We start from the raw sequence: 19,035 nt of genomic DNA, 5'->3' as shown, positions 1-19,035 counted from the left end.
GGCTCTGGAATTTGCTCTCCAAGGAGATTAGACCAGCTCTGTCATGAATAGCTTTGGGATGCCAAGCCAAATTTGTCCCATTCACTCAAGTTGTTGTTTTTTAATAGTAATTCACTTCAACCATATTTGATGATTTTTAACTGCTTGTTTTTGTTTGTAGTGATTTTAATTGAAATTATAAGCCACCTTGAAGATAGGATATACTTTTTTCAATTTTTTTCAGATTAAACAGAATTGCATCACATGTTTCTGCCAAATGTTCAATTTGTGAGAGCTTGTGGCATAGAACACGGAAACGGTGATCAGAAGATCCGTCTCCCTTTGTGTTCTTACTCTCTGTGACCAATCAAGTTTGTCTCAGGAGACTGCCTTACACAAGAAAGTCCCAAATAAGTGGTAAGGTATGCATAGACAATAGTAATGTGTTTTTACAGATATTGCAAAGCTCTGACACATGTAGTAATTGAGAATTAAAAAAAGTTAGCTGAAGAATCCCCTAACATGACAACTATAATTCAGTTCATAGTCAACTTTTACATGCCTATCATACATGAAAGCAAAGTGCTAAATTAGGCTCACTAGAAAAACAGGAAGCATATCCCTTTCTCAGTTTACGGCTCACAGCTCATTGAACACAGAGCATACTCAGTAAGCCCCTTGCCCTCTCTTTGTTGTCCTAGGCAGGCAACACAAACAGGTGGTTTAATTAAGCCTCAAAGGCATCACCATCCATGGTCAGTATATGGCTTGGGAGGAATGCAGGTGATACAAAGCAGCGTTTATATAGCGCTTTGGTGTTCAAGAGTCTCAATACATATTATCACAGCCATTCTTTAGAACCACCTGCTGAAGTAGGTCACCCCATACTGGGGGCGGGGAGGGGGCTTAGGGTAACCTAGATAAGCAATTCAGGAAACTTAGGGAGTTCATGCACTGTTATGAGTTGTAGGTTCACTGATTCATAACTCAGGTATTTATTCAATAATCTACACTGCCTCTTTTAGCATGTTTAGGTATATGTGTGCATTTTTAAACAAAGAGAAAGGCTATATTTACAAGCTAACTTTCTTGTGTTCAGTAAAGCATATGCAATCGAGAGCACAATATTGATGTGTTTAACAAAGGAGTTTATTACCAAAATACAATTAGTCAATACATGACAAAACTTCTGTAAAGCAAAATAAATTATTCTAACAATGTACAGTATTTCAGAAGGTAGTCAAAGTTGTACTACAAAGTTTGCTTCCGTAGTTTCCAAACAAGACAAACCTAGAGAGAACTTAAGGCATGCAGCTTAATGTGCGGGAAAGTATCTTATAAAGTAAGTCATCCTGTCAGATAATGCAAGATCTACAGTCTTTTACATGTCAGTTTTCTAAAAGTTTTATACTTTGGCTATAAAAAACAGTGCCATAGTATTACAATTCCTTTTTTCTTAAAAAAATATATGTACCCATGCCCATGAATATCAAATGCACATTTCTATTAAATATATTTTAACATTACTTTGAGCACCAACTGTACATTTTCATTTTAAATGATTAAATAAGTGCTTTAAAAATGCAGCAACTAGCTGAATGCCACAATGTTTTTTCAAGCTAAGAACAAGGAATACAGCCTCTATTGGTGAAGCTGTTGAAGCCACGGTTAATTGGAAGCAAGCTCCATTGATTCCAACACCATGTTTCCAAATAAGTTGCTTATGCTACAGTCAAAGGGCTGGTTAAGAAAAATAAAATATGGTCAGATTACGGGGATGGGAAACGAGAAGAGAATCATCCCACCCCATGCCCTGTCTATTAATCTTACCTCTACACCAACCAAAATGCCCATCAGTTGGACATGTGCCAAAGCACATGAAGGCCCAAACCACACAGGTAAACATTTCCTAGAATAATAAGATCATAATCTGGACCTGCAATCATTTAATTGTGTGTTTGCTGGTCCTATTTAAATATTACTTTTTATGTTTAGATGCCCAGTGGGCCTAAGAGTGGGGTAGCTGTGATCCCATTGCCCTCATGCCCTTCTTCCTACTACTAGCCTTCTTCCTACTACTAGCCTGTATCACACACTAAATTAATCCTAACCAGCCCAAACAAGTGCAGTGCTGATCCACTGAAAGTTTTCTCCCATTGAGAACAACAGAATGAACATTGTAAGGATGTCATCCACAGCACATCTCTATGGGAATAATGCAAGTGTAATGCAATCTACTCTCAAGCAAGTGTATATTGGAATTGCAGCCAGAAGTATAAATGGAAGCTTTTCGCCCATAACAGAATCTGCTTCTCCATAAATTAAATGGGGGGAGGGGAAGAAGTAAAACACTATAGTTAGCAGTATGCGTTTATCTTTTTAAAATCCTAAAACAGAGGGAAGACATGCTGTATGTTTGAAAAAGTGCTCTAAACAAAAACTCCCTAAATCCAAACAGCTCACACTCCAAGATAGGTAACATGATCAACAAACTGGTTTCAGCCTCAAGTCTGCTACATGGCAAGTGTGTAAATTTGAAGAGTGAACTGATAGCAACCCATGGGCTTTAAAATGGAAAAAAAAGTGTGTCAGTATGAAGGATGCTTTTCTTGTGCAATTGAAGGTAATATCAAACTTTTAAGTATTGAGACTATAGTTAATTCGCTTAAAAAAATAAAAATAAAATACTTCCCTTTACTATTTAACAGTAATGGAAGATTACATATACAAAATGGTAAGACAAGAACCTTCTGAATACATATACACCTTGCCTGGCCTCCCCAATTCATTTCAATTGTTCCTCACATATTGTATTCCTGCAAAAAGCTTTACATGCCTAAAAATCAATACGTAACTTCAATAAAAATATAATTAGTTTTATAAGCTTGTGGTTTCACAATTTTCTTGTAGTGTAACAGACAGGCATGATCCATTAAGGAAAAAACACAAAACAAAGTAAAGGTTTGTGACAAAGAGCCTTCGCCATGGTTTTGAAATGAAACATTTAAAATAAACCGAGTAATTTTTACCAAGCTTTCAACTAATTTCAGTAAATAGACAGATAGGAGGTGGAATGTTGATACACTTTGTATGATCTCAGCTATTAAATAGTTGCCCAATAATTTCCTGTTTCTAAGCACATCAGAAGTTTCAGGTTGAGGATACAATACTGATGCAAGGACTGAATACAAAGGTAACAGTAGTAGCCAGAAGTATTTCATCAAGATTTGTGACCGATTGGATTCTGTTCAGTCTTAAAGAGCTCATAGCAGGAAGTGAAATATAGCACCTTCTCGATTTCTCCCTGTTTGTTATATTTCTCAAGAACACAATCCACATTTTCAATCTCATATTTAAAATAAACTTGGTTGTTGTACAGTTTGTTGTACAGTGAATTTATGCACTTACTTTTTATAAATGCACCTAATTTAGAAACAAGTAACAGATTGAATAATAATAGGGATTCTAGTTTGGATTTTCTACAAAATGCCTTGAAATATTTTTGCATTCAACATTTAAAGCTTCTTTAAAAATGACACAAAATATTTTCCATTGGTCCAACTTCACAGTTCAGAAATTTTGAGGGGCAGGGAGTGACCCAAACTCAATTAGCACCATGAAAGCTGAGCTTTTAATGTATAATAAATACATTTTTTAAAGTTCTGCAGCTGTCTGAAAATAATGCATCTCTCTGTACAAATCTGCTTACAAGCAATGAACTGCTTATAAAGGGAAATGTAGCAATATGGCAAGAACTGGGAGAGGGCTCCACCCAAATGAAACATAACACTAGTTTCAAGAGAAAAATAACATTGGAGGCTGCTAAACTTCCACTGAAGTCAATGGCAGTTAAGCAGCTGAAGCTTGAAACCACAGACAGGAACTCAAGGTATTCTAGAAGGCATGAAAACAGCTCCTTTTGAGAAACAAGTGTGAATGAAGTGGTTTTAGTGGCTATTTTATAACAATGTTACAATGGGGTAAGCTAGTAACTTCCATTGAGTTTTCATCAGATTTGTGTGTACTCAAGAAACTGGATTTTGACGTGTTAAATATTATTTGATAAAGAGGTAAACCTCCCTTCAAAGTTTAGCTAAGACCACTTGTTCCTACCCACTCTGATCCAAGTTGTGGCACTTCTAGCATTCTGAAATGCCTGATTTTATAGAGAAAGATATGAGAAAGTTCTGGTGAACCATTAAGGTCCATCAAGACTTAATTATACATTCTCAGCATCTCATACTGAAAGAAATAACCTAAGCCAAACAATTTGCTACTTTTTTATGATGCCTGTATCAGCAGGAAGATACAGATATTTTTATCTTTTCTAAAAAAGAAGCAGCAGTAATTGAGTGAGGAACCATAAGGCCTAAGCAGTTACTCAGTCTCCCTCTCCCTTTCTGGAAATGCTGCTTCATAAATGTAGTCAGTCATGTCAGTTTTTTAAAAATTACCTAAAATGAATTTAACCCCCTTTAGATAGTTTCAAGGCAGTAAGATTAAACCCCTTAAGGTAACACATTAGTGTGAAATTCCTATTATATGGCTAAGCTTTAGATTAGCAATAGGCATTGAAAACGGCTCTGTCAGTAGAGGATAATGGTTTCAGCGGACCTTTCCCTAAATGGAGTATTTACTGTTCAGTTACTTCAAGAGCTTGTGAAATAAATCCATTTTCTTGTTGACATAAATAACATTCTGACCGTTAGAAATATCACTGCATTTTTTTACTTACAGTTTTCGCTTTAGCAAGTAGTTCAGGTGATGTAAAGAGAACACAAGAAAACAGCACTTTTGAAACCCTTTAAAGCAGCAGCATCACCTATCTTACACTCTGAGTTGCTGTGTGGTCCTTGTTCAGAATTATGTTTATGATTTCTCCTTCATGTTCCTTCATATGGTCCAACAAGTTATCCTTGTTGGTGGACTCAAATCCACAAATGCAACAGCAGAAGAGAAGGACGCAGTATTCTGTGCCAAGGTGAGGCAGACTGGCAGTTTTGTCTGAATTGCATGAGGTATTAGTTGTGGAAGTAGGATTCTGATTTTCATCAGAATTCACGGTTTTGTCAGCAGTTTGGTTAGAGGAGTCTGAAAAGGACAAGCCCTCCGAGTTGCTTTTCAAAGGAAATAAACCATCAGCGGTCACCTTCCCAGTCAGCTGACCTGGGAACCTAAGAAAGGAAGAAAGTAGTTGACTTTTTAGTATACAAATTCTAAGAAAATGGCAATACAGAATGTCTAAGGATCTGTTTGCAGGGCTCAATGTATGTACAAGTTGCTTTTGGCATCTCTCACTTGTACGCCAGCCCTTTCCCTCCCTTTCACTACTGTGCAGCAAATCTCTAAACAGCTTATAAAATTTCCCCCAAGTGTAAAGAGAAAGTGGGAGGTTTGGCAAAAGAGCTTCCAGCAGGGAAATCACAATGCCCCCCAGACTCCAACAACTTAAGTAACTATATTGCTTAAAGCAACTGACTTGCTATGCAAGTTATTAAGATAGTGCTCTATATTACAGGTATAAAGGTAAAGGTAAAGGTACCCCTGCCCGAACGGGCCAGTCTTGACAGACTCTGGGGTTTGTGCGCCCATCTCACATCTATTGGCCGGGGGCCAGCGCTGTCCGCAGACACTTCCGGGTCACGTGGCCAGCGTGACAACGCTGCTCTGGCGAGCCAGAGCCGCACACGGAACGCCGTTTACCTTCCCGCTGGTAAGCGGTACCTATTTATCTACTTGCCCCCGGGGGTGCTTTCGAACTGCTAGGTGGGCAGGCGCTGGGACCGAGCAGCGGGAGCGCACCCCGCCGCGGGGATTCGAACCGCCGACCTTTCGATCGGCAAGCCCTAGGCGCTGAGGCTTTAGCCCACAGCGCCACCCGCGTCCCTTACAGGTATAAAAAGTGACCCTAAAATGCACACACACCTGCTGCTTTGTGAAATTGCATCATTAATAGCCTTGTTCACTTGTTCATAGTTGTAGTTTTGGTCACTTGCGTGCTTCCACATATGAGACTTGAGAGAAGGGGGATGGCTACACTCATACCCACAAAGCGAACATCTGAAGGGGGAAAAAAGATTTAAGAGAAAGAAGAAGGGGTCAACATGTCTTACCCAAAATATGGTCAAATTATAAAAGGTCAGCACACCCTTTGATTTCTATCCCAGTTTAGTTTAGCTGTCACTGCATTTTTATGTGATATTTTAAAGATTTCTACCCCAAAAGTATACCTAAAGCTATAAAGTCTGTCAAACATGGTGAACTAATACAGTCTCATTAGGCAATAACAACAGAATTAATAGGTATTAAAATAAACGCCAAAGGAATAAAAAGCTAGAGGGAGAAATTGCACACGTTAAAGAAATTTGTAGTATATAAAGTATTCTCAGAATTTAACATATGGTTAGATGCACTGGAGCATGCCTAAATGAATACAGTATTTGCCCTGGGCCTTGCTAAACAGATTTCTCTGTGGAACTAAGGAAGGGGCCACAGCTCAGTGGTGCTGTGCATGCAGAAGGCCTTGTATTCAATCCCTCACATCTCCAAATAAAAAGGTTCAGGTAGAAGGAGCGAAGAAAGGCCTCTGCTGGCAAGTCATTGCCAGTCAGTGATTAGACAATACCAGGATAGATGGACAAATAATCTGACCTGGAATGAGAGTTCGCACTCAACTTCTACAAAAAAAATTAAAAAAAAATTGATTAAATTCAACTTCCATCTTTTCTTCTCCAAGCCCTATTTAATTTGGAACAAATTGGAACCATGCCCAGAACATTTCACGTACCAGGACTTTGTGCGCAAAGCACGCACGTAGCACATTTTCCTCACTATTAAGTATCTACAGTCAAATATTCTGAGGGAGACCCCTATGTTTTCCAGAGCTCTGGTACTTCTGGGCTGTTGTGGTTTTTTTTTACAGGTTTCCTGCAGTCTCAAGAGTACCAGGCTCTAACATCAGCAAGATACAAAGGCAGAGATGATCCTTTAACCAAGCAATTTGTAAGAGATCTCTAGCAAAAATTCGGTGATCTTAACTTCAAACTATCTGTATTAACAAGGCCACAGCTGCCACCGGCTTGCCAAGCAGTCAGTTACCTACTTGAACTGCTCCATTAGCTGCACTGCCTGGTGTTCCTGTGGATGGCGCCTCATATGGCACTTCAAGCTATTCATATTTGTTGTGGCAAAGTCGCACATTCGACACCTGAAGGAAAACAAAGAAGCAATTGGTTCCCAGCAACCTCAGCCTCTTGACAAGACCATCTCTGAGGTGGGCGTTGCGGAAGGGAGGACAAGGAGGGAAGTTTGGCCAATTATAATTCATTCTAGAATCCATCGGTGCAGTAGTCAAGTAAATGTTCGCTGCCTGCTATTCAGATGAAAATTGAAGGTAAGCTTTGCTTCTGCACATGATGCTACACAAACTGTTCCAATACTAAGTCATTCCCTCATCACCCTAGAATGTTCACTACATATTGAGTTCATGAAAACATTATACTCTGACCTGTTCTTAATGCATAGTTGACCACATCTACGGAACACGATTGTTATGTTCTTTCATGTCATGATCAATCATTAGTAATAGTTTAAGTCTTGATAATCAATCACTAGTTATAATTTAATTAGGAGGTTTCATGCCTGTCTAGTTCTGTGCTCCCTTTCCCAGCCTTTAATCTATTGGTGATTAATGCCTATATGTAACCTTTGCTTTGTACTTGTGTTAACCAATCAGCAACAAGCGCACCTTTACTTTGTACTTGTGTTAACCAATCAGCAACAAGCACACGTGTGGCAATCTTGTAATATTCAATAAAAGGGACTCCTCGAGGCTTGCTGGAGAGATGCCTCCCAGATGACACCTGCTACTCGTCTGCCGCTTATTTCAACCCAACAGAAAATGTCATTGGTTAAGGGCCTCTGGAGGTGTTAGCTGTCTGCTTAAACATGTAGTTCAATCAATATGGCTCTATCCATCTAAAAGTTCAAAATGGCAAACTTTCAGATGCATCACGCAAATAGTAGAGGTTCCTGGACAACTGTGCTGAATTTTAAAAAGAAACATTAAAGACTCAATAAATCTGCTTATTGTTTGTTTTGAAGATTTTCTACCCCACCTTTCAGACCTTTCTAGGCTGCTTAAAAGAAACAGGTGGAAAAAGCCACATTCTTCTAGCATAACCCGGCAGCTGTTAGTCCTCTGGCTGATGGGATGTGGCCCAAGCATGCTCCAATTCTGCTGTTGCTTGCTTTAGGAACCTCCTTACCAGGTATTTCAATATGCATTACTTGCAGATCCTTACTGTAATGATGTCAGTGGATTCTAAAGTGACTGTCAGAGTAAATTGGTAGCAAGTGACACACTCCTTCAAAATTAGGCAATTTCAAATCGCCCACTGTGTTCTAACTTTAGAATTGACAGCTGCAAGAAAACACATCAAAAAAATTCCAGCTGTAAGGAACAGGAAACCCCAGAGATATGCTCACCTGTATGGCTTATCGGAGTTGTGAATCCGCCTATGATTCCGCACACCAACATACATTGTGCTTGTGTAATCACAAATGTCACATCTGTAAAGTTTCTGGACTGAAATCCTATCCCCTAAATGACATACAACACAGTTTTTAGAAATCATTTTCCTTAACAGAAAGACAGATCTTGTTTCAGCACAATCTGATCCTGCTTAGGTTCTAATCTCCCAATACTAACAGTTGAGAAGAGTTTGGTTCACACATTTGATTTGGCTTGCAGCTTTGGTTCTGGAAGGTGTTTAATTCAGGATTTTTTGTATATATATATATATATATAAAATAATTAGGTCTGGGCCAACCACACAAGTGACCCGAGCAGATACTTAGGGTAGTCTTATTATTAAGGGCGCCCAAGAAAACCTACAATATGAGAGGTCCTTCTCAAGATCCTAGTTGTTGCATCGCAGCATCCTCATTACAGGGGGTCCTGGGAATTGCTCCTGGATCATGCAGTGCTGTGTCTTAGGACGCTAAGTTGCCTTGGACCAGCCTGGTAAATAATTAAGCCATTTCTTATCTAAATTGAATAACAATGAAGGAAATAACATTTGTAGGCAAATAAAAATATATTGCCTAATGATCACTAAAACCACCATATTTTATATGCAATTATGTCACGAAGATTTGTTGTTTTACAAAACACAACTCTGCTTTTTACTACATGCTTTAGAGTCATGGGTTTGGGAACTGCTTTTATCCTCAGAAGGGAGGGCAGGAAGTAAAGGAAGGCCAAGCCCTGTGGGGTGTAACAAGCTGACTGGTTTCAAACCAACACTAAAAGCAGGTGTTCCTGTAATGCATGTTATTACAATCGCCCTACATTATTAGACATTTAGAATTCAATCATATGCAGAAAGATCCCTTTAACGTTCTAGCACAGCCGCGATGAACAGGGGCGCTGATGATTTCATAAACATGAAACAAATGTTCCCGCTCAGATTAACGCGTGCATAAACAGATGCTGTGCCATAAACTTCTTGGGTTTGGGCTGTTTTATAGAGACGACATCTGTTTGACAAGAGGGCTTCCTTCCTGCAATCGTGTCATAATTTGACTGCAAAGAGTTTCCAAACTACTTTAGAAAGCTTAAATTCTCATTTAATGAATGCTATTAAAAGGGGGAACATGTTCAGTCAAGTCATACTTCCAAATCCCAGGTTTTAAAATAAAAATCTGCATTAAGCGTTGAGGCAGGGCGTAGGTGTTTGCTGTTTATTTTGGAGGGGTGCATCATCAAGAAAAATTGGCATCCTTTCCCTCTGATTCAGAGGCTCTTCAGGTAAAAGGCACGCTTCTCTAAAAAGGTGTGGACAGTAGCAAAGGGAGGAACAAGCTTCTTTCCATACTGTTTGCCTAGTTGGAAGGCCTTACAAAAGCCTTGCCCAATCTTGTGCCCTCCAGATGTTTCAGACTACAATGCCCATCAGCCCCAGCCCCAATGACCAGGAATGATGGGAGTTGTAGTCCAAAACATCTAGAGGGCTGGAGGCTGCAGAAGGCAGCCCTATGTGGCAACTGCTGAAAAGCTTTTTCCTCTGGTGATTCTCCATGAAGCAGGTGCTACCTTTAACAGCCCCTAACCATATCTGTTGCACATTTCATTATCTGCATACCAATGCTGCATATTCCTGGCAGTGGCAGTGCTGCTGCTCAGGTACTATGGGCGACTGGGAAAATGAACGTAGCATTGGCTTTTAACAGTTAAAAGTCATTGCCACAGCCAAGGGATTCTCAAGAACCTCCAGCATGTTGAGCTCAACATTTTAAACTGGCCCAATGCTATCACTAAGCAAGTGAAAAAGACAGACAGTACCGACTCTTTCATCCACTTTGCTACAAGTTATTAGGCTGTCAGACGGCGGCATCGAGTATAGGTCTGGAAGGCTGTGTTGCTCTCTCTCGTGGCTTCGAAGCTGACTCTGCAAAGCAAACAGGAGTACCGTCTTTTAAAAGGGTGCAAATACGGAGTGGCTGAACCTCCATACTGAACTCTCGTTATTTTCCTGCCAAATGTCGTCTGTGATTACTTATCTGTCAGGCAGCCAAACAAAATGACAATACAAATCAAGAAGATTTTTAAAGAGGAGCTCAAGACACATGATCACTAATCAACTGCATAGGAGTGAGGAGATAAACACAGTTTTCAACTCAAGCAGGGATAATGGGAAAGCAGACTTTTCAGTTGCCCAAATCTGAGTGAGCTCCGTAGATTTAGAAGAGCACCACAAAGTAGAATTACCATTACCTGGTCTAATAAATAGGTAACAAGGTTCCACTGACCCACCACTCCACCAAGAGCTGTAGGAAGACCCTGGTTTGTACCCCAACATGGTAGAATAGTCATGCACTCTAACTTTTTATTATTAGGCTTTACCTTGATGATATACTGGTAACTTGGGCTTTTCTTGTAATTTTTCTATTTATATAATTTATTGTATAGCACTTAAGCTGCTTTAAGAAAAATGGCATATAACAATCAGAATTGTTACGTTCCTCTTCAGACACAGGAATTGTTAAGATACTCAGGTGTTAAAAGGTATGTCCCTTGGTTTAAAAAAAAGGGGGGTGTTAATGCTATGGTTTTGGTTTTCCAAAATTGCTGCGTCTATTGGCTGAGTTCAGAGTTCTACCTGCCTTATTACTACAGGCTTAACTCCAGCTTTGAAGAGGCTGAAATAAAGTTCTGACCCTGATGCTTCCTTGACCCACTTCTGAATTGACTTACAGGTTTTGACAAACAATCCAGTCGTTGATTCCAAGGCCATTACTCAGGCACTGAGCAGCACCAGACACTCCAGTACTAGTAATCTCAATGGGACCTTTCCGGCAACCAACCATCATCGACTGTTTGAAATTGCCTGCCCCAGTTAAGCCTGTCATGACAAACTGCAACTTCTCTGGCTCACACAGTTCAGAGCAATCAAGAAACAGTAAAAAAAAGCAAACACAAAAGTAAAGACACTTCACCTTATAATGAAAGGATTCTTCGCACTGTTTGCACTGGTACATTCGGGTTTTGCAGTGGTTGATCATATGGTTTTCCAAATCCTTACTGTTTTCTGCTATGTGCTCACAGATAGGACATTGATAGGGCTGCCTCTGGCGATGCACCCGCAAGTGTTGCTTGATGTACCCCTTGTTGCCACTACTGTAGTGGCACAGGCGGCATCGGAAGGGGCGATCCACATTGGGGATGTATTCCACCAGGTTGCTCCCCAGCACGTTGGCATCGGCTGCAGGTTGGCACTGCACATTGTCTTGCAACTCCTTCAGAATGTCGTCATCGGAAGCGTTCTGGTCCGTCCTCTCCTTCAGCTTTTCAATGACGGTGAGCAGGGACATGCTGATGCCCATTTTAATGGGACCTTCAGCCAGCTCTGGCTTATCCTTCTGTATTTCCATGAAAGCACAGTCCGTTTGGTTCAGGCCTGCCAATTCCTCTGTTTTAAGGGAGGTCACCAGCTTAGAATGGGCGACGTAGCTGTTGTCAGCTGGCCTCTGCCCAGCCTCTGAACCTATAGAATTTGCCTCGGCGAAAGCTCTGAGGCTTGACCGGGTTAGCTCTGCAGCTCTGATGGGCATCGTGACGAGCGCTTCGGCAGCCAGGGAGTGCAGCCTCAAGGACTCCGAATTTGTTCTTCTTCTGGTGGGAGGCGCGTTTTCGTCCGCTGCTTTGGCTCTACCAGGGTTTAAATCGCCATCTTTCTTCTCCGCACTGCTCCATCCAATTATGACTTCTTCGAGTTCCACAGAGCTTTTGTCCATATGATAAACGTCCCCATCGCGTGCCACACGAACTTGCTCAGAGATTATTTTCTTCTCGGCTTCAATGTCGGTGTCCATAGAGTAAGGTTTCTGCAAGACAGGCTCTTCGGCGCTCGGCAAACGTTCAACTATGACGTTAACGTGGCCTTTTTTATTGGGGCTGCAGCTAATGATTTTCTGGGCGGAGGAAAGCAAGCTGTCCGTCATCAAGTTGTCTTGCTCCAGATCGGTATCTGACAGAGTCTCTTCTGCTCCTTTGCCTGTGGGAGAGAGAGCAGCCGACTGACTTAAGAGCGCCTCCTCTTTCGCAGGCTCTTCTGTCGAGGAGGTTTTGTACACCATTTGCTCAGAGCTACAAATGTGGAGTTGAACAGCCTGGTCACCAGAGAGACCCAGTTCATTATTTTCTAGTGCGAGGACAACGGCATCCACGTTGCGAGGAACACCCGATACAGCAGGGTCCTGCAACGTAGCTTGTTCATTTTCTTCCTCAAATATGGGGTATGAACAGTCGACTTCGCCTGCATGCTTCCAGGCATGCGTTTTCAACATTCTTTGCTGACCACAAGTGTAGCTGCAAATTAAGCATCGGTACATGCCGTACTGCTCATAAGTATACCATTTTTGCCTCCCCTTCTCCGTTGGACGGGGAGACTGAAGCTGTGCTGTCTGATCAGCGCCGGCATTGACAAAGCCTTCCACTGGACCATGCAAAGTGGTACTGGGAAAACTTGCACATTGCTGCTGCTCCTTTGAAAGAGTGTGTGCTTTGCTACTGTTCTCTGGGTGATGCCTCACATGAGCTTCAAACTCTTCTAGGCTTCTCATGGCAAAATTGCACACTGAGCACATAAGTATTACTTCGTTCTGCTGGCCATGTTGTTTCACGTGTTCTTTTAAGAGAGGGAAAGTGGGAGACAGAGATTTACAGAGACTGCATTGGTAGCAAACCACCTTCCTTTTATTCTGTGGAGGACAGTCTGTTACATAATAATCTTCTATATTTATTGTGCCCAGGGCAGGCAGTTCAATGGTTTTACCTGGGATCTCTGGGAGGTTTTGTGAGTCAAGTGACAGCAGGGACACATCAGGATGCAAGCGCTTTTTCCCTATTAAAAGGCATTTTTGTGACTTCTCACTCTCCACGATCTTGCTTAGCTTTTGGATGACCTGGATTAGTGGGTCAGGGTTACACTTTCTCTGGTCTTCACCACTTTCTGAAGTTGGGCTTACAACTGCTTCGGAGATCAGTACAGCTTCAGGTTCCCCAATGTTTGAGACTACTGCTGTAATACTGTTGCCTTCTTCCATAATATCTGAAACTTAAAATGTACATTGCTGTGTTACAAAACATCAAGCTTACGGAACACAATGGCATAAATGTTGCAGTCAATCAGTTCATGCACCTTAAACAGATGCACAAGTCATCCAGCCCCTTTTAAAAGCTGCTTTCCATCTTAACACATAAGTGATATTCCATACAAAGTATGGACCTCCAACTGTTCAATGTAGTTGTTCAGGAGGAAAAGGGACCTGAGCTTATCCTCCTCCTTGCCAACCTCACCATTTGTCTCAGCTGTGCTTGCACTCTATTAGCAGAGGCGATTAGGGATGAAGTCATCCCTGTGCACCAATGCAGAGTTTCCTTGATCTGAACATCTGTCTGTTGATCTCTTGCAAGTGCCCTGGGAGTTCCCGCTCCATAGCTAATTGAAAACGTTCATGGCAGTAAACTGTGAAAAGAGAATGTTAATTTGAGACAGGATGAAGTTATTAAGCACTTGAACGCTAAAGAATGAGCACCCTTGAGCAGAAGATGGTCTAAAGATCAGTACAAATGACTAACATCAATCAAATCTGCAAGAATACCACATATGCCATTCCTCCATTTTAACTATGACATTTTCAAACAGTTTTAAGGTGAGAGTATCACCAAACAACACCATGCAAGCTTGCTATGTGATTTAGTAAGCAAAACTGATCAGAAACATGACTGCAAGACTGAAAAAGTCTTACTATTCCAGACTGAGCTGGATAAAATTTGGTGAGTACTTAACACTTTGAAAAGTCTGTAAGCAATTCAATTGGCAGGGAATGCTTTTCACTTGCAGAATGATTTACTACATGCACTATTCCATGAAACGAGCTCAAATAATTCCACACCACCAATGGTATGAAAACTAGAGAAATTTCTTCAGCTACGTATGCCTTGGCTTAGTCAAAATCGCAATGACAACAGAATAGCAACCTGGGAATAAGATGACATTAAACTGTCAGATCTTTCATTAATATTCTGGCAGATTAAAAATGACAAACATTTGGATCTATAAAGGAAGCGAAAGCAGTAGGATTCTTTTAAAAATAAAACACCTTAGCAGAAGGAACATTTTCATAATGAAATCAACAAATACTTCACTGATCAAATATTCTATCCTGCGTTTGAGGAGTTCAAGATTCAGTATTTGCATCCTAGTTTAAGGTGTTTTTTGGCACATGATGAAGCAGAGCTTTGCCAATGACAGCTCAAAAGGTAACTATAATCCTGCACATACTTACCAGACAAGAAATCCATTGAACTCACTGGAACTTACTTCAGAGTAAGTTGCAATCCTTTAACCACTTACCTGGAACCAAGCCATATTGAACTCAAGTGGGATTTAATTCAGAGTAGACCTATACAGGCTGTAGTGCCACACACCACTTTGGTCTTTAAGAATGTTGCATTTTCTTGCAGAGAATAATCAAGACAATCAATTCTTTGGCAACTCTTTGGTGACTGTTTTCACCAAACTAAAAAAGAGTTGAGAAGATCAATACTGATGATCTCATTTGAAGGAAATTCAGAAACTGCAGCTGGTGCAGAATTCAGTGGTCAGGTTACTCACTAGAGCAGGACAGTTTGAGCATATAACAACAATCCTGGCCAAACTGCACTGGCTGCTAATTAGTTTCTGAACCCAATTCAAAGGGCTGTTTTCGACCCACAAAGCCTTATGTGGCTCAGAACCACAATACCTCAAGGATTGCCACTTCCCATATAAACCAACCCAGACTCTGCAATCACCTTCGGAGGTCCTTCTATGTGTGCCCCTTTCTTGTGAGGTTTGGAGGGTAGCAACATGAGAACAGGCCCTTTCAGTGGTGGCTCCCCACTTGTGGAATGTTCTCCACAAGGACGATCACCTGGCACCATCATTACATAGCTTTAGGTGCCATGCAAAAACATTTCTTTTTTACCAGGCATTTGGCTCTTAAATATCAATGGCCTCTTTGAGTGGGCAGGATGTTTCAATCCTGCCTTATAAGAAGAGGATTTTCTTTTAGATTTTCCTATGTTTTGTTTTATGATGGTTTCAATGTATGTGTTTGATTATTTATTGTAAGTCAATTTGAGTTGCTTTGGTAACAAATCAATCAAGTTTTAATTATAATCAGAAGTGTAGCTCTTTTGCTATTTTCTATCCTCAATGGCTTTTTAAAAAAATCAGGTAAGGCAACCAAGGTGAGTGGCGGACCGGGGGTTGAAGAAGAGGGGATTTGATTAAATTCTTCTTCTTGAGTCATTCTGAATCACACCTCTCCAGAACTGGTTTTTTGCACAAGAGACAACAAAAGATACTAGGGCCTTATATCCTTTACATCTAGCAGAGGAAAACAGTGGGTGGGAGAGGAGGCAGCAGGAATTTTGGATAAATGGCTGAGAAATAAAGAATTAAAGAGCCCCCCTTCCCAATCATCTGATGAACCTGAATCTCCCTGTAGACAACACAAGGCAAGGTGAACCCAAAGTCTGACTTCGCTAAAGGGTAAATTCACATTACACTATACCTGCAGCCACCAGACCAGAGTTTCCTCATCCGTCATAACTGCAAGAACATCCTAAAAGGAAAATCCTGCAAGTAAAAGCAGCTATAGCAACAAATTAAAGAGCATTCCTGCCAAACGATTTCCCAGACATTACATTTTGAATACTACTTTATCTAGAAGTAATCAGGCACTCTTTTTTAATGCTTAAAACGGAAAATAAAAGAAAGCTGTACTTTTTTTTTTTTTACACCATGCTTGCAGGAGTCTTTCACTTTTCACAAAACAAACTTTTTGTTTAACCTATAAAAGCATGCTATTGACACTGCAGTCAAAAGGGTTGAGACTGATAAGTGTTAGCTTGTTGCAACCTCCAGCCGAGAAAAGTTTTAACCAGGTTCCCTCTGCAGAACTTTTGAAAGCAGAGCACCAGATATAGGGTTTCCAGTTCTATTAGCATTCTATAGCTTTTTGAGTTACACAAAACACAATCCTGTGCATGTGACAATTTGCCTGAAGTAATTTTTACCATTAAGGAGCTTAAGTGAAATGTAGGGTTCAGCACACTAGTTTCGTGGAGATCGGAAAACTGGTAGGAAAGCAGAATCATACCCTGAACTTGAGGGCTCATTAGGGATTCTAAGTTGGGTGGGTGTGGGAAATAAGTAGACTGAAGTTGGAGAATTACAGGAAAGGAAAACAAATACAATCTTCATGTCAAGACACTTTGAAACAATGGTTTTGAAGAAATGTGTGTGTGCACATTCTTAAGCGCTGGCACTCTTTTTAGACATACAACCCGGCTTTAGCTTATTTTTTAGTTATCGTTTTATAGATTAGAAAAGTGTTGTTGATGATCTGTTAATCATGTAATATTGCTTATGCCATAACTATGACGCTCATATTTTTTCAGTTTCTGGTTTGTTAATAGCGTTTTATAGATAACAATTGTTTTACTGATTATTTGCCAATTCTGTAATAGGACTTATGCTATATCTGTGATATTTTATTATGTTATTGTCTTTAAGCTGCTTTGGGATTCATTTGAATGGACAGTGGCATAGAAATTGAATCAAATCAGACATTTAGCCCAAAAATGCATCTGAGGAGCAACTCCTTGGTTTTTAAAGCCATACTTTTGCATATTGGTAGTACTGTGGCTGTGACCTACCTTAGGTCAGCTTGTGAGCGAGCAGTGGGCCCCAACCTATAAGCCGAGGACTGATACTCTAAAGGGAGAATGATGGGAATAGATCAATGGTATGACTAGAGGATTGGAATTGGGACTATGGAGTTCCAATATTCCCATTTGGCCACTAGGCAATATTGAGCTATGTTCCCTCCATTGCAACCTGTTGCAAGAATCTGATTAAGGACTACAAAACACTACAGAAATTATAGTCCATAGCTAGCAATTATAAATAGGAACTGAAGCTTTAAAGATGAAGGAAGAGACTTATTGTCTTTCAACTCATTGGCTGAAAGGAAGTTTGAGGATAATAATTGTGTGTATGGACAACTGCATCAAAAGGGTGGATCAGAGAGAGAGAAACCCCTTTCCTGAGCTTTGGAGGTGGCTAATAGGGGCAATGGGGGGGCTATAACATTGCTAAGAAAGGATGTGTGTAAAAATGTTAGACTGAAGAATGAGAGCCTGCCTATTTGTTTGTAAAACCATATAAAGGACACACACATCAATGCACCAGAAAGGAATCACCAAAAGAATGACACAGGGAACTCTCTCTCTCTCTCTCTCTCTCTCTCTGTGTGTGTGTCTCTCTGTGTGTGAATGACAATATCCCCATGTGGCGCCAAGAGTAGAGGAAGGCCAATATAAATCAATAAATGCAGTAGGTGCACAGACCGTTATGCGTAAGGAAGGAGGGAGCCATACCCCAACTCCGGAAAGTGCCGGCGGAAAATCCCCCAAACGTCGTGCTGCTCTTAGCTCCTTTAACGCCTGAACATCCACCCCTCACACCGCTCCCCTAGTTTTGAGTGTGTGAGGTAAGGCAGCTCTACCTCACCGGGGTCGAGGGGAGATGCTCCACGCCTCTGACAGGTGCTGGGCGCTGAGCACCACGCGTCTCCCACCCACCCAACCTGCCACCCTCTCCCCCTCCTCTCGGGTGCCTGCTGAGAGAAAAGGCTGGGGAAGGGAGACCCCAAACCCCTTTCCCGGTCGCTCATAGGGATGTTTTTCCCTCCTCCCCATACACGCCCCCTCGAAAAACGCGCTCCCCGCCCCCCCCCCGCTTCGCACCCACCTTCCCAGGGGAGCCTCAATGAGCTCTGCTTTTCCTTTTTTCCTCCCTCCCGCTGCTGCTGCCTCTGCAGGGAGCACCGCTTTAAAATGGCGACGATGGGAAAGGGATCACGTGGCCCGAGGGGCCCGGTCAGGTGACCAGAGAAGGAAAGTTTCACCTCCTCCGCCTGCGCTAGCCCGCCCACCTGTTGCCATGGTGACCAAGCATAACGGGCTTCTCGCGCTCAGGTGTCTCGCGCTGGGCCCAAAGACCAGCCCGCTTCGCCCGCTTGTTGCGGCTTCCACAAGTAGTAGCTGATGCTTTCCCGGTCCCACCGCCACCCATAAAGGGCTCTCTCTCGTCCGTGCAATCAGAATAAATGTGTGTGTGTGTGTGCATATGGCGTCTATTCAAACAATAAATATATAATAAAGCACCTTTGCACACAGAATATGCAAATATATGCAAAGCATACATGCAAAAAATGTAGAACGTGTTTATGCAAACAATATTATATCGCCTACCCTCTAACAATGTCCCCCTCTTCTGAGGAAGGTGTCTATGCAAATAGAATGGAAAGCACTGAATGGTCCTTGGTGATGGTTCCCACAAGGATGCATGCAGATGCTTATCTGGATTCAACCTGCTCAGAGGTAAACTTCCTTCGGTGGGATTTGTGCCTGGAAAAATGAAGCCTTAGAACTGTGTT

At 41.5% G+C, this 19,035-nt stretch overlaps 1 protein-coding gene across 7 annotated transcripts; it reads right to left on the bottom strand.

Annotated features, from left to right (window-relative positions):
* Positions 1 to 1,110: 1,110 nt before the first annotated feature.
* ZNF507 (zinc finger protein 507) lies at positions 1,111 to 18,514 on the bottom strand. 7 transcript variants are annotated; one of them, XM_082232889.1, is made up of 9 exons: positions 18,348 to 18,514; positions 13,841 to 16,155; positions 13,317 to 13,598; positions 11,479 to 13,169; positions 10,325 to 10,430; positions 8,467 to 8,581; positions 7,082 to 7,186; positions 5,905 to 6,039; positions 1,111 to 5,153 (listed from the first exon to the last, which is right to left on the bottom strand). In XM_082232889.1, the coding sequence occupies exons 3-9, from the start codon at positions 13,585 to 13,587 to the stop codon at positions 4,802 to 4,804; spliced, it is 2,775 nt and encodes a 924-aa protein (XP_082089015.1). In that variant the 5' UTR covers positions 13,588 to 13,598; positions 13,841 to 16,155; positions 18,348 to 18,514; the 3' UTR covers positions 1,111 to 4,801. The 7 variants fall into 7 exon arrangements, with proteins under 7 accessions (XP_082089015.1, XP_082089011.1, XP_082089012.1 ...); XM_082232885.1 differs by having other exon boundaries at positions 11,479 to 13,598; positions 13,841 to 14,009; positions 14,833 to 16,155; XM_082232886.1 differs by having other exon boundaries at positions 11,479 to 13,598; positions 13,841 to 14,009; positions 16,105 to 16,155.
* Between the last annotated feature and the right edge of the window lie 521 nt (positions 18,515 to 19,035).

Source organism: Podarcis vaucheri (genome assembly GCF_965113315.1).
Source record: "Podarcis vaucheri genome assembly, chromosome: 7".
NCBI classification, from domain to species: domain Eukaryota; kingdom Metazoa; phylum Chordata; class Lepidosauria; order Squamata; family Lacertidae; genus Podarcis; species Podarcis vaucheri.
The sequence above is the reverse complement of the archived record's forward strand: the minus strand, read 5'-3'. Positions and strand labels throughout refer to the sequence as shown.

Bases quoted from the DNA above. Each gene is read 5' to 3' on its own strand.
- ZNF507 (XM_082232883.1), bottom strand. From the start codon at position 13,587: ATGGAAGAAGGCAACAGTATTACAGCAGTAGTCTCAAACATTGGGGAA. The intron at 7,187-8,466 runs GTGAGCATATCT...GTTTTCCTTCAG, and splicing joins AACTCCGATAAGCCATACAG to GTGTCGAATGTGCGACTTTG. The intron at 5,154-5,904 runs GTGTGTGTGCAT...TTCCTTTCTTAG, and splicing joins GCAATTTCACAAAGCAGCAG to GTTCCCAGGTCAGCTGACTG.